Source organism: Hyla sarda, chromosome 10 (assembly GCF_029499605.1).
Source record: "Hyla sarda isolate aHylSar1 chromosome 10, aHylSar1.hap1, whole genome shotgun sequence".
NCBI lineage: Eukaryota > Metazoa > Chordata > Amphibia > Anura > Hylidae > Hyla > Hyla sarda.
The window spans coordinates 12,459,370-12,481,445 of NC_079198.1; the positions used below are offsets into that span (position 1 = coordinate 12,459,370).

At 43.0% G+C, this 22,076-nt stretch overlaps 1 protein-coding gene across 1 annotated transcript in view; it reads left to right on the top strand.

Moving 5' to 3' along the window:
• Positions 1-22,076, top strand: part of KCNN4 (potassium calcium-activated channel subfamily N member 4) — an 81,190-nt gene that overhangs the window by 36,922 nt on the left and 22,192 nt on the right. The window contains exon 2 of the mRNA XM_056542551.1: positions 11,539-11,634. Within this exon, the coding sequence (XP_056398526.1) occupies positions 11,539-11,634 (96 nt within the window). The remainder of the gene's footprint in view (positions 1-11,538; positions 11,635-22,076) is intronic.

The following is a 22,076-nucleotide window of genomic DNA, read 5'->3' on the forward strand; positions in this document are numbered from 1 at the left end:
CTGTGTGTAAGTAGATCTACTCTACACATCGTACTGAGTCACTTTGCACTTGACTAGGGGAGAGTAGAGTCACGTTACCCTTGCACCTTGACCACCCCCTTCTACTTACCCCCCTCCCCCTCCAATAACCACAGACTCTTTGTATGGTGCAAAGGCCACAGCGGACCAACCGTTTTTTTAAACAAATAACGATAAATAACATTTCATACTCTTTTTTAATAAATAACAACAAAGTTAAATAACATTTCAAACACCTGATACAGGGTTAACATAACCTCCCCTCCAAAAATAACTAACCCTCCCCATTCTGGAAGGGGACCTGAAGGCAGCTTCACGTCCAAGCACTGTCTCCTACTTTGCCCTTGGTCGACCATCACCTGACCCAAGGGCACCGCCTTCGGAGACCCACTCTGACCCTTCCACTAGGGACCCCCATGATTAACTGGCTCCCAACCCAGCTACCCCTGGCCATTATGACCAGGGCCTCCACCATCCTTCCAGCCTGCCTCCAAATCCCCCTCCCGCTCACGCCGCCGTGACAGAACTAAACATTCCCACCCACAAGCCAAAAATCCACCCCCCACCAACAATGCCAGCTTACAGGGCGGGCGGGACACGGCTTCTCTCTCCAGAATGGCCCCTCCTCTTCCTGTTCCTGCTGACCCTAAGCTCCTTGCTTCCTAGCTCCTCTCACTTAACCCCTTGCTGACCCTCCAGCTCTAACCCCTTAACCCTATGCTCCGCTAACTACCCCCCCCCCCCCCCCCCGTCATGTGACCCCTCCCTTCCCATTTTGTGCAATCCGGGGGCTTACTTTGTAGTGACTTTCAATGTTCTACATCAGTGCTCTCTAAACTCTGGACCTCCAGATGATGCAAAACGACAGCTCCGAGCATGCCCGGACAGCCATTGGCTGTCCGGGCATGCTCGAAGTTGTCGTTTTGCAACATTTTGAGGTCCTCAGTTTGGAGACCATTGTCCTACATCATTGCACCGGCTGTTCTTATGTCTACAATATTAGCACCCGGCAGGAACCTTTATTTTCATCATGTTTCCCACAGGCTGTTGACATATGGCACACGAACACGTTCCCTCTGTGAGCAAATATATACATTTCTATACACAATGTATTCCTCCCAGGGAGAGTGGAGAAAGCCACTGTCAGACTCTCACCAAGAACGAAAGAATGGGACATGTTGAACTCCAACATGTCTGACCCATCTCTCCACCATCGGGGAAGAGTTTGGAGGGATCATACACATAAGATGATTATCCGATCCTTCAAATGTTATCTGTTTTTGCCAAAATCATCTAATATTGTGCCCAAATAACATGGGCCACATCCTTAAAGGGGTACTCCGCTGCCCCTTCTTTCGGAACATTTTGTTTCGAACACTTGGAGCGGGGGCGGCGGGGGTCTTGATATCATGGGATGCATAGACTTGCATTGAGGGGGCGTGGTGTGACGTCACGAGGGACGTGATGTCACTACCATTGCCTCTGGCCCCCAGCGTTCGTTTGGAACGCTGGGGACCAGAGGCAACGGTCGTTACGTCACGACCACATCCCTCGTGATGTCACACCACTGTGCTGCACAGAGACTGCGAGGGTCCCAGCTGTGGGACCCCCACGATCAGGCATGTTATCCCTTATCCTTTGGATAGGGGATAAGATGTCTAGGGGCGGAGTACCCCTTTAATATCTTGTGTGGTGCCCTAGGTTTGAACACCAAGTGTGGGATCAAGGAAGCAAGTTCTATGTGCGACATCAAGGCCAGTAGAATGGGTGTGCACCATAAAGGCTCCCCATAGACATGTTGGCTAGACCAGCTGACCATCTAAAAGTATGGGGACCTCCCAATTCTCACCCAAGAGAAGGGTCTGGCACGTAGGGTTTCAACCGCCAGATCCTACTGTTCTCACGTAGATAGGCTGCCACCGTTTTGTAATCCAAAAATAAAGAAGTCACAGGACACTTTTTGACACGAAATCCCTCAGGAACCAATATTTGGTAGCGTTATGAAGAATGGGGGCTGTAAATACTACAGCAAATCTGTGCGCATACCCTTGATACTTTTTTGGGGACTGTGCTCCCTTCTCTATAACCTGATGGGGACATAATGGGTGTAGGGTTTTGGTGTGTTTGGTGTGACGTCTATGCTATGTCACTATCTGTATCGTCCATGTTGTCGCTGTGCTGCTATAAAGTCTTATCACGGGATAGCAAACATTTTGTTGGTTGTTGCTGACCCAAGCAGATCTGGAGTTGCAAAAGGTCATAATCTCCAAAGGGTGTAAATGCTAAACTTTGTTTTTTAACTCCTACATGGCCTCCTAGAGTAGTTAGTAGACTTTTTCATTCAAGTGCTGGGTTTGCCATTTGGTGGTGCCATGGTATGGGATGGTGGCCATAGTTAACTCTGACTCCGAACCTGAAGGGGATCCAGTGACATTCAATGTTCTACATCAGTGGCCTCCAAACTGTGGACCTCCAGATAAGGCAAAAATAACACCTTCCAGCATGCCCATACATGGCATGGCCTCATGCACATTAGATGATTAGCCGATCCTGCCAATGTTTTCGGTTTTAGCCAAATTTTATCGAAAATAGTGTCCAGATAACATGCCCAACCCCCATCTCTTTATAAGTCTTATCATGGGATAAAAAACATTTTGTTGGTTGTTGCTGTCCCGACGAGCGGATCTGGAGTTGCAAAAAGCCGTTGGCTGTCCGGGCATGCTCGAAGTTGTCGTTTTGCAACATTTTGAGGTCCTCAGTTTGGAGACCACTGTCCTACATCATTGCACCGGCTGTTCTTCTGTCTACAATATTAGCACCCGGCAGAACCTTTATTTTCATCATGTTTCCCACAGGCTGTTGACATATGGCACACGAACACGTTCCCTCTGTGAGCAAATATATACATTTCTATACACAATGCCCTGGCTCGATACCAGCGCTCTGCATCCTGAACCGTTGATCAAAGATTATCTTACGTTGCCGTGTTTAAACAGTGCGCTAACACAAAGATGCCATTGTATTATAAGCCGAGGAGATCCTGCGAGCTGTCTGAGCACCCTGCAGAGAATATCACATCTTAGGAACTCTGAAGTATGTACATATGTTACAGCTACTATGCGTTTCAAGTATTTAAATGGTCACTCTCATTAAAACTAATTTTTAGCTATTGCACTCCTTATGGTAAAAAAAATCTTTCTAATGTACGTAGTTTAAAAAAAAAAAAAAAAAAGTTTTCTATGTTTTATTTGTGTTTAAAAAAGCTGCCACTAGGTCACTAGTCCAGAGCATATTTCCCCCACCATCTCTTGCACAGACTTTGGACTCCTGCTGGCCTGGCAGAAGTCCAAAATCTGGAAATGCAGTCTGGAGTGCTGAAGGGTGTGTGTGTGTGTGTGTGTGTGCAGCCTTAGCCAATCATAGCTCATCTCACACTGAACTGCTCTGAGCTGTGTGTGTAGCAGAGTGAAGGAGGAAGTTCTCCCCTGTATGGCTTTAGATGATGTCACGCCTGCTGGGGAACGCCCCTTCCCAGTCTGTGAATCTGGCTGTGACTGAGCAGAAAATATAGAGCAATATCAAGGTAGAAAACTAAAAAATAATAAAAATAAAGGCAGGGGGTGGTTTATCATGGTGGGGGTAGTGAACTGGGAGGATTATAACATTTAACAAGATCATGAGAGGTACTCTTTAAAATAAAACAAAAAAAAAACAACTTTGGTGTAGGCAGGGTCTGACACACATGGTGGCCCATTGGTCCCCAACCCAGTCTTCAAGACCCACCAACATTCCGGGGTTTTTGCAGTTACGCCATTGGAATAGAACAGGAAAACATTCAAATTCTGGACTGTTGGTGGGCTTAAAGGAATGGGTTGTGGACCTCTGGCCTAGAGGAGAGGACATGGAACTGTTGGTGGGCCTTGGGAACTGGGTTGTGGACCACTGGCCTAAGCTGAAGAGATCCTACAAGCTGTCTGAGCACCCTGCAGAGTATATCACATCTTATGAACTCTGAAGTATGTATATGTGTTACAGCTACAATGCATTTCAAGTATATAAAAAAAATTTGCAACTTTGGTGTAGGAGCGGTCTGACACACGTGGTGGCCCATTGGTGCCCAACCCAGTCCTCAAGACCCACCAACATTCTTTTTTTTTTTTTCTTTGGTTGTTGGTGGGCCTTGAGAACTGGGTTGGGGATCTCTGGCCTAGGGGGTAACCCTTCTACTAATAGGATGTTCAGCAAGAAAGTTTTTAGGAAATGGGTTCCTCAAATGAAGGAGCTGGTCCCCAAGTCAGGTATTAAAGTTTTATTTTCAACGCATTTTGATCCCGGACAGGGACCTTCATCAGGCATACAGTTTGCATAAAAAAGTATTCATTTATAGGCACAGTTTGGTGACCACTTCCGGATTAACGGAAAGTGGCCGTGTACAGGGGGAGGACGGAAATGTCACCTCACACCGGCCGGGACTACAGCTCTGATGTCCACTCATGGCGGCTCAGGTGAGGAGACCGAGAATACAGGCGGCAGCAGGAAGGGTGGTTGTATATGTAGGGTGTGAGTGTATGTGAGTGTATGTAATGTATAATGGGGGGGGCAGGTGTATGTATGATGTGTGCATATGTATGGTGTATATCAGTGTTTCCCAACCAGGGTGCCTCCAGCTGTTGCAAAACTACAACTCCCAGCATGCCCTGGGCATGCTGGGAGTTGTAGTTTTGCAACAGCTGGAGGCGCCCTGGTTTGGAAAACACTGGTGGCTATGTATGGTGTGAGTGTATGTGTCTATGTGTGATGTGTATGTAATGTATGATGTGTGTATATTGTCTAACTGTGATGTGTGTATGTATGTATGTGATATATGATGTGGGGTGGGCAGCGGCAGGTGTATGTATGATGTGTACATATGTATGGTGTATATGTATGGTGTGAGTGTATGTGTGTATGATGTGTGTATGATGTGTGTATGATGTATGTGTGATGTGTGTATGTAATGTATGGTGTATATGTATGGTGTGAGTGTATGTGTGTATGATGGATGTGTGATGTGTGTATGTAATGTATGATGTGTGCATATGTATGGTGTATATGCATGGTGTGAGTGTATGTGTGTATGTAATGTATGATGTTGGGGGGGGGGGCAGTAGCGGGGGTGTGTGTGTGTATATGTATATGGGGGCAGTGGCTGGTGCATGTATGATATGTGGATGCATAAATGTTTTGTATAGGAACAGTCGGGCATTAGGGCAGTTGTGCCATCTAATTTTATTTATTTTTAGTGGCCCCCGCACTGAATTGCACCCCCAGAATCCTCCCCTTCATACTCACCCGACAACCAAGAGCCCCACGGATGCACGCAAACACGCCCGAACCAAAACTACAACTCCCAGCATGTTGGACCATAACCTAAACTGTAGAACTATAAAGTGCAACATGCTGGGAGTTGTAGTTTTGGTTCGGGTCAGCTGCAGAGCTATAGGCTACATCAGGGCATGCTGGGTGTTGTAGTTACTAACTGTAATTCCCAGTATTCCTTGACACAGACTATGGCTCTGCAGCTGACACGAACCAAAACTACAACTCCCAGCATGTTACACAATAACCTTAACTGTACTACTATACAGTGCAACATGCTGCAACACCCACACAACCATAGGCTGTATCAGGGCATGCTGGGAGTTGTAGTTATCTACTAACTAAATGCAACTTCCAGCATTTTCTGACACAAAATGCACCATATAAACTGGAGAAGCAGAACCCCCCCACCCCCCCCCCCCCCCAGTAACATAATTCCCTATTGAGACTGATTAAAATATTGTAAAAAGTGCGTATATATGTGAATAAGCCCCTTTCCTAATAAAAGTTTCCAATTTTCTTTAAATAAAAATAATGTACAAAAATAAACATAATTGGTATCTCTGCATGTGGAAATGTCCAGGCTATTAAAATATAATGTTAATTAAACCGTACGGTGAACGGTGTAAATGTAAATAATAGTCCAGAATTGCTCATTTTTGGTCACTTCATATGAGAAATTTTTTATAAGGTGATCAAAAAGTTACATGTAGACTTTTCTGGGCTTGTCTGGGGTGTAAGAGGAGCTACAGCTCTCCCCCCGCTAATATCCTGGCATACTGCGATCACCTATTAACCCATTAGATCACCGCTGTCAGCAGTGTCTAAAGGATCTTATATCCATCCCTGGTGGTCTAGTGGGGGGGATCAGACTATTTTGGTGGAAATTATTTTATCTGCCAGGACAAGTGGATTTTCTTGAGGGACAAGTAGATTGTGTTCAGCTTTAGTCCCTTGGACAAGTAGTTTTTTTTTAAATTTCCACACCCCTGCCTCCGTTTTCTCTCTCCAGACGCTACTGTAGGTGTTGTGCCCAGAGCACAACACCTAAGGGTAAGAACCCATCTTTGATTTTCCTTTTATCCCACGGTCAAACGGTCCTCACTAGGGGCGCACCTCTTGTTGCTTTTTTTCCTCCCTCTTCTATATTACTAATAGGATATTGACATTTACAGGCTACTGGTGGTGGTCAAGTTGCCCAGTGGTGACCACCCTGCTGCCATTATATGGACGGACAGTTTTGGAACACTACTCAGATGAAGCTTTTCAATCTTAGTAGCCAAAGGCCACCAGCCTTCGATGATGAGAGGGTTCTCTTAGAGGCATACATTCACTAACCCTTTTTGGAAAAATTTGATGGACAGAGACTAACATTCCCGTCATACAGAATAAAAAAAATATATAAATAAAATTAAAATAAAAATAAATAAAAAAAAATTGAAAAAAATTTAAATAAAATAAATAAATAAAATAAAAAATTATAAAAAATAAATAAATAAATAAATAAATAAAAAACATTCCCGTCATACAGAGCTGTGTGGGTGGTGTGTGAGTTTGCTGATGGTATATACAGTCAGGAGAGGAGGTGGACTATGTACATACAGGAGATATTAACAGGAAGGAGGAGAGACCTGGCGCTCGTCCAGGGGTGAAGGACGGGAGAAGCCATTCTGTCATTCAGCAAACAAAATGTTTCCCTTCATGGTATCAGGCGGGAACGTCTCCTCCTTTCTCTGCCAAAAATCATTATCATTCCTATGTCATATCTGATCCAGGGAAAGCTTGGTGAATGCTAATGTGACCCCATTACAGCCCCAAAGCTTCCAATAAAAAAAAGATCTGAACATGTACTGGGTTCACACCACGTTTTTGCAATACAGTTCCCGTATACATTTTCAAATTGAAAACCGTACGGAACCGTATTGAAAACCGTATGCACTGACTCTCCATTGAAAACCGTATGCCAAACCATGCATCAGGTTGTGTCCGTTTTGCATCTTGTACGGTTTTGTCAGTTTTTTTTCCCCGTACCCAAAACTATAGCCTACCATGGTTTTTGGTCCGGGTGAAAAACCGTATTGAAACATATACGTTTTTTTTTTTTTTTTTAACATGGGAGCCATTGGGAACAGTACAGAATCGTATGTGCGTACGGCTCCATCCGGTTTTCACCATACGGTTTTTTACTTTGCACATTTTTTTTTATTGGAATTTCAATTGAACAAGTGAAACTTTATTGATAATGGAGTGAAAAGTTAAAAATGTATACTTTTTTTTTTTTCTTAAAGGGGTACTCCGGTGGAAAACTTTTTTTTTTTTTTTAAATCAACTGGTGCCAGAAAGTTAAACAGATTTGTAAATGACTTCTATTAAAAAAAATCTTAATCCTTCCAGTACTTATTAGCTACTGAATACTGCAGAGGCAATTCTTTTCTTTTCAGAACACAGTGCTCTCTGCTGATATCTCTGTCCATTTTAGGAACTGTCCAGAGTAGGAGAAAATCCCCATAGCGAACATATGCTGCTCTTGATTGTAGGGCATTATTAGTGCTGCATTATCTGGGCACTGTATAAATACAGTATTTATCTGGGTTCTGAATGACACTATCTGGATACTGTGAGGCATTATTTGGGCACTGTATAAATACAGTACTTATCTGGGTTCTGAATGACACTATCTGGATACTGTGTGGCAATTGGGCACTGTATAAATACAGTATTTATCTGGGTGCTGTATGACACTATATGGATATTGTAGGGCCTTATTAGTGCTGCATTATCTGGGCACTGTATGAATACAGTATTTATCTGGGTGCTGTATGACACTATATGGATATTGTAGGGCATTATTAGTGCTGCATTATCTGGGCACTGTATGAATACAATATTTATCTGGGTGCTGTATGACACTATCTGGATATTGTAGGGCATTATTAGTGCTGCATTATCTGGGCACTGTATGAATACAGTATTTATCTGGGTGCTGTATGACACTATATGGATATTGTAGGGCCTTATTAGTGCTGCATTATCTGGGCACTGTATGAATACAGTATTTATCTGGGTGCTGTATGACACTATATGGATATTGTAGGGCATTATTAGTGCTGCATTATCTGGGCACTGTATGAATACAATATTTATCTGGGTGCTGTATGACACTATCTGGATATTGTAGGGCATTATTAGTGCTGCATTATCTGGGCACTGTATGAATACAGTATTTATCTGGGTGCTGTATGACACTATATGGACATTGTAGGGCCTTATTAGTGCTGCATTATCTGGGCACTGTATGAATACAGTATTTATCTGGGTGCTGTATGACACTATATGGATATTGTAGGGCATTATTAGTGCTGCATTATCTGGGCACTGTATAAATACAGTATTTATCTGGGTGCTGTATGACACTATATGGATATTGTAGGGCATTATTAGTGCTGCATTATCTGGGCACTGTATGAATACAATATTTATCTGGGTGCTGTATGACACTATATGGATATTGTAGGGCATTATTAGTGCTGCATTATCTGGGCACTGTATAAATACAGTATTTATCTGGGTGCTGTATGACACTATATGGATACTGTGTGGCATTATTTGGGCACTGTATGAATACAGTATTTATCTGGGTGCTGTATGACACTATATGGATATTGTAGGGCATTATTAGTGCTGCATTATCTGGGCACTGTATGAATATAGTATTTATCTGGGTGCTGTATAAATACAATATTTATCTGGGCACTGTATGAATACAATATTTATCTGGGCACTGTATGAATACAATATTTATCTGGGTGCTGTATGACACTATATGGATATTGTAGGGCATTATTAGTGCTGCATTATCTGGGCACTGTATGAATACAGTATTTATCTGGGTGCTGTATGAATACAATATTTATCTGGGCACTGTATGAATACAATATTTATCTGGGCACTGTATGAATACAATATTTATCTGGGTGCTGTATGACACTATATGGATATTGTAGGGCATTATTAGTGCTGCATTATCTGGGCACTGTATGAATACAGTATTTATCTGGGTGCTGTATGAATACAATATTTATCTGGGCACTGTATGAATACAATATTTATCTGGGCACTGTATGAATACAATATTTATCTGGGTGCTGTATGACACTATATGGATATTGTAGGGCATTATTAGTGCTGCATTATCTGGGCACTGTATAAATACAGTATTTATCTGGGTGCTGTAGGACATTGTGAGGCATTAGTGGGGTAAATTATTTTGACTTATAATAGAAAGTGATTGTTAATGCAACCGGACACACAGAAGGAGTTGCTGTGACGTGGTCCTACTCACTTGGCCGCTATGGTATGTGGGAGTTTCTGTACGTGGTTTTGTGGTAACCGAAGGATTTTTTTTTTCAATGGCTTTATAGTGGCCATTGACGAACTCATTAATAGTTTTATGTTGCAACTTTATATTTAGCACAAACCGCAGATAATGTAACCTCAGGAAGTAATGTGTAAAGCTCTTTGACCAGGCGAGATATTTCCTGTAGTCGAATTGCTGTCTATGCAGAGCGAGGACATTAAAGGGGTACTCCACTGGAAAAAAAAAATTTTTTAAATCAACTGGTGCCAGAAAGTTAAACAGATTTGTAAATTACTTCTATTTAAAAATCTTAATCCTTCCAGTACTTATCAGCTGCTGTATGCACCACAGTTAGTTCTTTTCTTCTTTGAATTTCCTTTCTGTCCGGCCACAGTGCTCTCTGCTGACACCTCTGTCCATGCCAGGAGCAAATCCCCATAGCAAACCTATCCTGCTCCGGACAGTTCCTAAAATAGACAGAGGTGTCAGCAGAGAGCACTGTGGTCAGACAGAAAGGAAATTCACAAAGAAAAGAACTTCCTCTGGAGCATATAGCAGCTGATAAGTACTGGAAGGATTAAGATTTTTTAAATAGAAGTAATTTACAAATCTGTTTAAAAGGTACCTTTCATCAAAAAAACTTTTGATATGTTATAGATTAATGTATGCAGAATAACTTTCCAATAGCATGTTATTTAAAAATATACTTCTTTCTATACAATTTTCCACTTTGAAAAAATTACCACTAGGGGTCTCCCTACCAGTCCTTTTTTATTTTTTTTTATAGATTTCAGACTGCAGCCGGGACACAGACAAGCTCAGCACTGCTCCCTAGCAGTGAGCAGTGGTGAGTTTGTCTGTGTCCCGGCTGCAGTCTGAGATTTAGGACTCCAGCATGAGTCTGAAATCTATAAAAAAAAAGGACTAGTAGGGAGACCCCTAGTGGTCATTTTTTCAAAGTGGAAAATGAAATAGAAAGAAGCATATTTTTTAATAACATGCAATTGGAAAGTTATTCTGCATACATTAATCTATAATATATCAAAAGTTTTTTTGATGAAAGGTACCCTTTAACTTTCTGGCACCAGTTGATTTAAAAAATACTTTTTTTCCAGGGGAGTACCCCTTTAACTAGCCATAAACAGACCATGACCTGCTGGCTTGTAACATGAGGATACAGCCGTGGCCAGGGTCCCATCTGCCCACACATATCTGTTCATATGTCACCAGCTGGCACCATGTTACATTACAATACCCTCTAGTCATCTCCTCGGCATTACGATGGAACAATAATTCTTTCATATAGAACCGGGTCTGGTGAACACAGTAGACTCCCTTATAAAATCTTGTATTTTATGACTCATAGACAAAGCGCAGGTTTATAATATAAATGTTATTACAAATCACTGTTCATATTTTTTAAGTTGTAGAATTTAAAGGGGTATTCCAGGCCAAAACTTTTTTTTTATATATATATCAACTGGCTCCGGAAAGTTAAACAGATTTGTAAATTACTTCTATTAAAAAATCTTAATCACTTGATAATCTTTATTGGTATCATTATATATACACATTACATTTCATCAATGAGATCTAATAGGTTATTCATGATCATCCCATAGTGGTAACCGATTGGCTTCAAAGTCACCTCCATATTGAATTGTCGTCCGATGGACCTTTGGGGCCTACTGGAGAATTCTTTTCTATTGGGCCGGTCATACTATGTATATTACAATCTGTATGTCCAGTTTATGGTGTTGTCATCCTGTTTTAATATATATTTTATGTTTTTCTTGTTTTTGCAGTGGTTTGTCTACCTGTACCTGATGAAATGCACCATCAGCATCTCCACCATCATCCTTCTCATTCTCATCATTACCTTCCATATCAAGGAGATCCAGGTATCTGAAGCCCCCACTAACACAATATGTAGTCAAATACTCGAGAGAGAAGGGGCCCGCTTTTGGTCAACGTGAGTCCTGAAGGTCACCAACCCCTCTCTACTCCTCCCTTTAAAGGGGTACTCCGATGGAAAACATTTTTATTAAATTTTTTTTTTTTAAATCCACTGGTGCCAGAAAGTTAAACAGATTTGTAAATTACTTCAATTAAAAAAAATATTTACTCTTCCAGTACTTATTAGCTGCTGTATGCTACAGAGGAAATTCTTTTCTTTTGGAATTTATTTTTTGTCTTGTCCACAGTGCTCTCTGCTGACACCTGATGCCCGTATCAGGAACTGTCCAGAGCAGGAGAAAATCCCCATAGAAAACCTATGCTGCTCAGGACAGTTCCTGACACAGACAGAGGTGTCAGCAGAGAGCAATGTGGACTCTTTCCCAAAAAAGAAATTCAAAAAGAAAATAATTTCATCTGTAACATTCAGCTGCTAATAGGTACTGGAAGGATTAAGATTTTTAAATAAAAGTAATTTACAAATCGGTTTAACTTTCTGGCACCAGTTCATAAAAAAAAAAGTTTTCCACTGGAGTTCCCCTTTAAGCTGGATATCCACATTGGTTGAAGTGTCAACCAAAGCCAACCATCTAATGTGTATGTGTCGGGGGGCCTCCTAACATGCCCAGTCCAGATTTCCCACTTACTTGCAGCTACCAACAGGAGTAACATAGAATGCATTGGAAGTTGCAGTACAGTGAGCCATCCTTTTAATTGGTGGCCTACCCTCAGGACCCTCAATATCTGATCAGTAGGACCCGGCACCCCTGCCGATCAGCTGATCACCCCAAATGTACGTTGTGTCCAGAGCCAGAAGCCCTGACTCCATTCATTGTGTAGTGACTATGCTGGGTTAAAATGTTTTTAACTCAACTGGTGCCAGAAAGTTAAACAGATTTATAAATGACTTCTATAAAAAAAAATCTTTACCCTTCCAGTACTTTTTAGCAGCTGTATGCTACAGAGGAAGTTCTTTTCTTTTTTCATTTCTTTTTTTGTCTTGTCCACAGTGCTCTCTGCTGACACCTGATGCCTGTATCAGGAATTGTCCAGAGCAGGAGAAAATCCCCATAGAAAACCTATGGTGCTGTGGACAGTTCCTGACACGGACAGAGGTGTCAGCAGAGAGCACTGTGGACAAGACAAAAAAGTTCAAAAAGAAAAGAATTTCCTCTGTAGCATACAGCTGCTAATAAGTAATGGAAGGATTAAGATTTTTTAATAGAAGTAATTTACAAATCTGTCAACTTTCTGGCACCAGTTGATTTAAAAATAAATAAATAAAAGAGTACCCCTTTAAATAAATAGTAAATAAAATGTAAAAAAAAATGATAACAAATGTGAATAAGCCCCTGCTCTAATAAATATTTTCCCATTGTTTAAATAAAAAAAGTAAACAAAAATATACACAAATACATGTGGTATCGCCGCGTGCGTAAATGTTCCAACTATGAAAATATAAAGATAATGAAACTGCACGGTCAATGGCGTTAAAGTGAAAAAATACTAAAGTCCATAATTGCCAAATATTACCAAATGTCCAAATATTACCCTGGGTGGGACTTATAATTACCAGCACCCTTTGCTCCCCGTCACTCTTGCTGTGGCCCCGTCTTGTCAGCTTGATTGACAGCTTGCGTCACCGCTCTGCTCCATCTTTATAACTTCATATCTTCACCATTCCTGGGGGCAAAAAACGTTTCCAAGCGTTATATATGGTAAAATCTGAGGTTTGGTTCCCTTTAAGGAGTTAAAGGGGTACTCCGGTGGAAAACATTTTTTTTTTTTTTTTTTTTAAATCAACTGGTGCCAGAAAGTTAAACAGATTTGTAAATTACTTCTAAAAAAAAAATCTTAATCCTTCCAGTACTTATTAGCTGCTGAATACTACAGAGGAAATTATTTTCTTTTTGGAAGACAGAGCTCTCTGCTGACATCATGAGCACAGTGCTCTCTGCTGACACCTCTGTCCATTTTAAGAACTGTCCAGAGTTGGAGAAAATCCCCATAGCAAACATATGCTGCTCTGGAAAGTTCCTAAAATGGACAGAGGTGTCAGCAGAGAGCACTGTGCTTGTGATGTCAGCAGAGAACTCTGTGTTCCTAAAAGAAAATAATTTCCTCTGTAGTATTCAGCAGCTAATCAGTACTGGAAGGATTAAGATTTTTTAATCAAAGTAATTTACAAATCTGTTTAACTTTCTGGCACCAGTTGATTTAAAAAAAAATAATAATAAAAAAAAAAAAAATATATATAAATGTTTTCCACCGGAGTTCCCCTTTAATTATCTTGTCCCATGCAAATGCTCCTAATCAGAGCAAGGGTAGTCATATATAAATTTGGATGACCTAATGCAGGGTTTTCCAACCAGAGTGCCTCCAGCTTTTGCAAAACTACAACTCCCAGCATGCCCGGACAGCCGAAGGCTGTCTGGGCATGCTGGGAGTTGTAGTTTTGCAACAGCTGGAGGCACCCTGGTTAGGAAACACTGACCTAATGGAAGAAAAAACTGAATCATTTGGAGATATTACATCCAGCTATCATATGCATATTGCTGGAGTTGCACTTTATAGGGACACTTCGGAGAGGGTGGAGCTTAACACTGAGAGGGTGGAGCTTAACACAGGAATTCAAAGAATGCAAAAAAGAGAAATTAGGTGCCATGCTCCGCCCCCCAGACCCTACCCTATGCATAACACAGTCTATCAGTCATGTCTGGAGCGTTCCTTCGATGCATTCAAGTGTTTGCACAACCTGTTCCCTCTGAAACATCCATCAAAGTCAATGACCTTTTAATTTGGTCGGAAAAGTAATCTGCGAAGAAAAAAAAAATTCCCAGCGAAAGTAAAATAGGCAATTAACACCGTTTCGGATTCGTGCGACCGGGCCAAAGAAAGTGCATTGAATTCTCTGCTTGTTTTCTTTGGCAGCCGACCTTACTGCTATTGTTACAGTGTAGCTTTTTCGTTCTATCTACGTCGCGCTAAGACCCTATACAGACCGTGAAAAATGAAGTGTCCTATTATGTTTGGAGACCGGAGCGGGCGGCCGTGCCAGGAGCCCTGCTCGGTATATTTGCGCACAATTATCGAGGTACTTAAGGAACTGGCCCCGAGTCAAGGTTCTATATTGACTTTCTGACGATTAATAGACTCGCTTATGGCAAAGGAATGAAGAACCTCGTCATTAACCCCTCCCCTATCAAAGGGCGATGAAGAAAAATGATTCTTTCCACCAACAAACACCAATGTTTTCCATGAGATCCTGGCCGAGCATTTAAAGCGGGTGAGGGCAAGTGCAATCCTGTCCCTACTCTTGGGGCTGCTATGGGAGCCTACAACGGTCCCTCCTAACCAGTGTGCCTTAGGCTGTTGCAAAACTATGACTCCCAGGATGCCCGGACAGCCTTTGGCACCAGCTGGAGGCGCCCAGGTTGGGAAAGATTGGTCTATAGTGAAAGATCTTTTCGGGACACAAGGATGTCCCGGTTACCTTTTTGCGGCCCCGCTTTAACTTTAAAAACGCAGGGACTGCCGGACGTCCTGTGCGTGTGCCCATAGTAAGAGCGGAGCAGCGAGGAGGAGGACGCGCGCATGGTAAGTTACCAGCGGCACGTCATCTTTGATACTCCGACCACCGCTTCTCTGGTCCCGGGACCTGCTACTATGGCCTATAGGCCATAGCAGTAGATCATGATCACGGACAGGAAGAGCGGTCGTCGGAGCACCGAAGTGGGGCAGTACACAGACATACAACCTCCAGCCATACACTGTATATCGCTAGAGGGCTGTATGTCTGTGGGGGCCACTGCCTATCAAGTGTGGGGGGAACTATACTGCCAACCTAATGTGGGGGAACTATACTGCCAACCTAATGTGCGGGGAACTATACTGCCAATCTAATGTGGGGGAACTACAACCTAATGTGGGGGAACTATACTGCCAACCTAATGTGGGGGGGAACTATACTGCCAACCTAATGTGGGGGAACTACAACCTAATGTGGGGGAACTACAACCTAATGTGGGGTAACTATACTGCCAATCTAATGTGGGGAACTATACTGCCAACCTAATGTGGGGAACTGTACTGCCAACCTAATGTGGGGGAACTATACTGCCAACCTAATGTGGGGGGGAACTATACTGCCAACCTAATGTGCGGGGAACTATACTGCCAACCTAATGTGGGGGGGGGACTACAACCTGATGTGGGGTAACTTTACTGCCAATCTAATGTGGGGAACTATACTGCCAACATAATGTGGGGGGAACTATACTGCCAACCTAATGTGGGGGGGGGGGGGGGAACTACACTGCCAACCTAATGTGGGGGAACTACACCCTAATGTGGGGGGGGGAACTACAACCTAATGTGGGGGTACTATACTGCCAATCTAATGTGGGGAACTATACTGCCAACATAATGTGGGGGGAATATACTGCACCTAATGTGGGGGGAACTATACTGCCAACCTAATGTTGGGGAACTACAACCTAATGTGGGGGGGGACTACAACCTAATGTGGGGGTACTATATTGCCAATCTAATGTGGGGAACTATACTGCCGACATAATGTGGGGGGAACTATACTGCCAACCTAATGTGGGTGGAACTATACTGCCAACCTAATGTTGGGGAACTACAACCTAATGTGGGGGGGGGGAATACAACCTAATGTGGGGGGGGGGGGGACTACAACCTAATGTGGGGGTACTATACTGCCAACCTAATGTGGGGGGAACTATGCTGACAACCTTATGTGGGGGGAACTATGCTGGCAACCAAGTGTGGGGGAGCTATGCAACCTACCTAGTGTGGGGGAACTATGCTGCGTACTTAAAGGGGAATTCCACTGTCCCAGCATTTGGAACATTTTGTTCCGAACTCTTGAGTGCAGGCTGCTGGGGTTGTGATGTCACAGCCACGCCCCTTGTGACATCACGCCACGCCGACTCAATGCAAATCTATAAGAGGGAGCGTGTCGACCACCGCACGATACTCTGATAGTGCCCCTCTCGAGACTAAACTCTGGATCCGCCCCTGATAGGAGGGTATTTATCAGGTTTTTCTCAACTTTTTTTTTGTTTTTATTGAAGGCCCCTTCTTAGGATAGGTCATCCATATCTGATCATTGGGAGTCCAACTCTTGACACCGGTGCTGCTGGCTGAGCTGGTTGAGAGAGTGGTTCAGATAGTGGCTGTCTAACTTTCTTCTGACGGGCAGAGTGGCGCCCTCATCAAGAGGGCGCTCTAGGCAGCTGCCTATTTTGCCTATAGGCAGAGCTGGCCCTGGAAGAGAGCATAACTGGCTCATTTTAGAGATCAATGGTGGTGTGAGCACCCAGACCCTGACCGATCAAAACTAAAAAGTTTATATTCTATTGACAGGTATACTTTAAATATGTTATGATGTAGATTGGGTTGTTGTGAATATTTAAACAACAGTACCAATATACGTAGCGAGGGAACGGTGGAGACAAAATAATCCCTTTATAGAATTCGATCATTCAGACCTAATATTCTGGCGGCTCACACTCCTCTATCCACTTCGTGTCTTAAGAGGGTATCGTGTCCGTCTCCTCCTAAAATTGGAAGGGGGGGGGGGATCAATTCTCTCAAAACCCTCATAGGACTATTATAATACTCTCTCACACCATCCATAAGACGTGGGCAACCTTCCCGAGGATCGATTGATTTCAGATGTTCTCAAAACCGAAGAAACAGCAGCCGGCTTGTCTCCGAAAAATGCAAAAATAGCCGCACAGTCCAAAAAATTTAATAATAAATGACGTAGACTACATGCGATGTTCTGCAGGTTATTAAGTCTTTAAAGGGGTACTCCGGTGGAAAACATTATTTTTTTTAAATCAACTGGTGCCAGAAAGTTAAACAGATTTGTAAATGACTTCTATAAAAAAAAAAAAATCTTTACCCTTCCAGTACTTTTTAGCAGCTGTATGCTACAGAGGTTTATGCCATCTGCCACTAGGGTAACAACATCTGCCCTCATCACACCCCGTTACCACACATATGTTACTCAAGACAAGTGCAAAAGTTCTGTATTTAGAGAGTTATTTGATGTTTTATGTAGATTTACACTTCTATATGTTGTGTACCGGCATGTGTTATAGATTTAGTAAGCCCTATGCCTATCCTGTACTTCGGTGGTCTACAAACTGTAGACCCCCGTAGATGTTGCAAAACTACGACTCCCAGCATGCCCGGACAGCCGTTGGCTGTCCGGGCATGCTGGGAGCTGTAGTTTTGCAACAGCTGGAGGTCCTCAGATTGGAGACCACAGCTACACTTAGGTCATCTACTGGCTGCCAGGCCGGCTTTGTGCTTTATAAAGCGACATCTGTGGATATTTGTGCAGATCTAGATCATCTCCACCGCAGGCACGTGGAGTTAATCCGACCGCTTCGCACAGTCCTCGCAGTCATTACGAAGCCGGATGTGAGTGAGCCATTAACTGGAGTGACTTTGTGTGCTTAGCAGGTGGGGCACAGACAGCTCCCGGCGCTGCCAAGTCCTCGCTGCTAGAAATGGAGACTGCCAAATAACAGGGCAGAGGATCAGATGGAGTTCTGCGGCTTTTGAAGAAATATATATAACGTGTCCCCTATTAGTGGGCGGATGGAAAAGTGCGCGTCTGCGGCGGCTGAAAACTGACCGGTGTCTCTAGGAAAAGTGCGTCTTATAATATCCTATTCAACCGGTCCTCGGTTATGTCGGTCCTGGGGTACAGACAGGGACGTGCACAGGTTGACTAGAAACGGGGCTTGAGCCCTGGGCAGTCTGCCATCATATCTTATATGTGTGGTGTCCCGGTACCGTATTACATACGGTACCTAGTGTAGAGGTCCCCAAAGTCAGAGTAACTACGCTCAGGTAGGGTCCCTCAGGTGGGACAGCCCCTAGTCACCTCTTCTTAAGTCTAATTGTCTAATGTTAATATATGTATATATTTAATAATAGTACATATCTTATATAATGTATAGTACTTACCTCGTTTAGCGTCACAGGACCTTTGGTCATGTGACCATGTTAATCTCCTCTATGGTATGTTGGAGGACCTTAGGAGGTCCTTGGGTCACGTGTTGCCCACAAGTCTTTGTAATGGTGATTGACACAAGTATGGACCAATTAGCGCTAGTCCAGCCCCTGCCCATATAAGGGAGCTGGAGCCAATTATCGCTCTCTTGGGTTGCTGCTCTCGTGGATACCGGACTAGCAGGACGGATCTGCGCAACTTGCAAAGGCACACTAGGCCTGAAAAACCTACCAGCCTCAGCTGAACTAAAACCGTGAGTTCTAAACTACCCCTGCTAAAGCTAGCGTGACTACTGGACAGCAACCAATCCCCTAAATCCAGTGGAACAGCACATAATACCTAAAGACTCTAAATTACTAAAGTCCCAACCTTTGTCAATCTCCAAAGAAAGCAGTTGTATGCATAGAGACTGTTCCGTTTATGAAGCTTGCAGAAAATCTTCAGTAAAAGTTATAACTGTTTCAGAAAACTCTCCGGTTGTGGACATTCTATTATTATCTACCTCCCTATCGCTCTTGGGATGGGTGGCGGTAGGACAAGCATTACTGAGGAGCCCTCACCCTGGCGTCACGAATAGCAGGGGTTAACATGCACCCTTTAACTACCGCACAGCTACACTCCCCATACCCTACACCTCCCCCAGGCCATCACATATGGCTTTTATATAAATAATAATAAGAAGTGTCCTTGTTTTAAGTTCAGTCCCCCCCCAAAATGTCTGTGAACTGGTAGCCAGATTTCCATAGACCCTGAACGGCAAACGGTTCTACATAGATTTCCAGCATTACATCCCCCTGTGTCAGTCTTCACTGCAGTTCTGGTGTTATATTCATGGAGGAAGAGAAGACAAGGAGATCTTGTGATTGGGATCCATATTTGTTATAGTAGTATCGGAGCTGTTGACACAGGAAGAGGTGAAGTGGAAGAGTTACGGGGTAGTGGGGAGAGGGCCGAAGACGTTTTCTGATATTTATGGCTAAATTAAGCCTTTATCTGTTTAATCACAGGCAGGGACAGATGTTGACCCCCGCCCCAAGGGCCTGGAGGGCCCATAAGAATGGAGGATCCCCCTCATACACATGTTGAGGGTGGGGGGTGCCCACTGTGGCTCCGTCACCCAAGTGTCAACATAAGCCTATGCCGATTCCTGGTACATAACATTTTACTCTTCATAAGGGTTCACATCAGGTCACTGGAGAAAAAGCTAACATTGGCTTCTATCCAACTAGGACCTGGACCTTCCATTCCCTTAAAGCAGCTACATGTAGGAAAGGTGCCCACTCATGTATATGGCCCTAGATAGATAGATATATAGATAGCAACAGGAGAATACAGCAGCGCACTGCTAGCACAAAGATATAGATAAAACATGAGTATATAGATAAAACATGAGTATATAGATAGAACATGAAAAGCTATACAGCTGTAGTACAATAAATGAAGATATGAAACTATGAAATATGAGGTACTTAGCTTGCAAATTTGGTGCCAAATAGCGTGGACCGTCCCACCACGGTAAGGTGACCTCATTCTGGGACGGACCCTACACTGTGAATATGCCTCTGTGTGAACAGTACAGCAGGCATGCAAGGTCTGAAACATCCAAGGCACCTAGTGTGCTGCTGTATTCTCCTGTTGCTGTATATTTAGCCCATCAGCTTGCACCTGCAGGCCAGGTTTTTACAATAGTTTGGAATAAATAGTGCTGGCCAACTTATTCTTTGGTAGATATATAGATAGATATGAGATAGATAGATATGTGATAGATATGAGATAGATAGATAGATATGAGATAGACAGATAGATAGATAGATAGATAGATATGAGATAGATAGTAAATAGAGATGAGCAAACTTCCAGTAAATTTGATTCGTCACGAACTTCTCGGCTCGGCAGTTGATGCCTTTTCCTGGATAAATTAGTTCAGCTTTCAGGTGCTCTGGTTGGCTGGAAAAGGTGGATACAGTCCTAGGAGACTCTCTCCTAGGACTGTATCCATCTTTTCCAGCCAACCAGAGCACCTGAAAGCTGAACTAATTTATGCTAAAGTCCGCAAACGGTGAGCCGAGAAGTTCGTGACCAATCAAAATACTGTAAGTTCGCTCATCTCTAATAGTAAACATTCTTAGTGCAGGGAATGTACAGACTGCACATACAGTCACCTGACTATTGATGTCATGTCTCGACGCACTGCAACCTGGAAAACCCGGGACCTGAGTAATTTTCTGTGCTGTTAAAAATAAATATTGGGGAGGGGGAATCACGTAAGAATTGGGAGAAAACCGTCACACACAGGTACAGACACTATATTGTGAACTACACTAACTTTACAGCCCCGTAGCAAAGTCAAGAAAATAAATAATTCCTGGAATACCCCTTTTAAATTCAAGAGCTCACTTACATTTTCTCCCTGCACTGATGATGTTTACTCAATGTGTTCAATAAAAGACATGAGCTGTACCTACTGTTTGTGTGCTATTTGTTTGACTACATTGGGTTTGTCTATATTTGTGAGAACAATCAGACCAAATGTTATTAGTAATCACTGCAGGAATCCAGATCATTCCACGTTGACTTTTTCTTGCAGCAATAGACAGAGATACAGTGATCCCTCAACTTACAATGGCCTCAACATACAATAGTTTCAACATACAATGGTCTTTTGTGGATCATTGTAAGTTGAAACTAGACTCAACATACAATGTACAGACAGTCCAGATCTGTGAGACGTGTCAAGAGCCGGAAGAACTGATCGATCAGAATGGACATTTTACTGGTAAAACCCTTGTTTTCCTGAAGCGTATGCAGTGACTGGTGTCTGGTAGCGCCCGCTACAGTACAGGGAGGTATTACATGTTCTGTACTCTTTACCTGTATTACTGAAGTGTATGCACTGACTGGTGTCTGGTAGCACCCCCTACAGTACAGGGAGATATTACATGTTCTGTACTCTTTACCTGTATTACTGAAGTGTATGCAGTGACTGGTGTCTGGTAGCGCCCCCTACAGTACAGGGAGGTATTACATGTTCTGTACTCTTTACCTATATTACTGAAGTGTATGCACTGACTGGTGTCTGGTAGCACCCCCTACAGTACAGGGAGGTATTATATGTTCTGTACTCTTTACCTGTATTACTGAAGTGTATGCACTGATTGGTGTCTGGTAGCACCCCCTACAGTACAGGGAGGTATTACATGTTCTGTACTCTTTACTTGTATTACTGAAGTGTATGCACTGACTGGTGTCTGGTAGCACCCCCTACAGTACAGGAAGGTATTACATGTTCTGTACTCTTTACCTGTATTACTGAAGTGTAGGCACTGACTG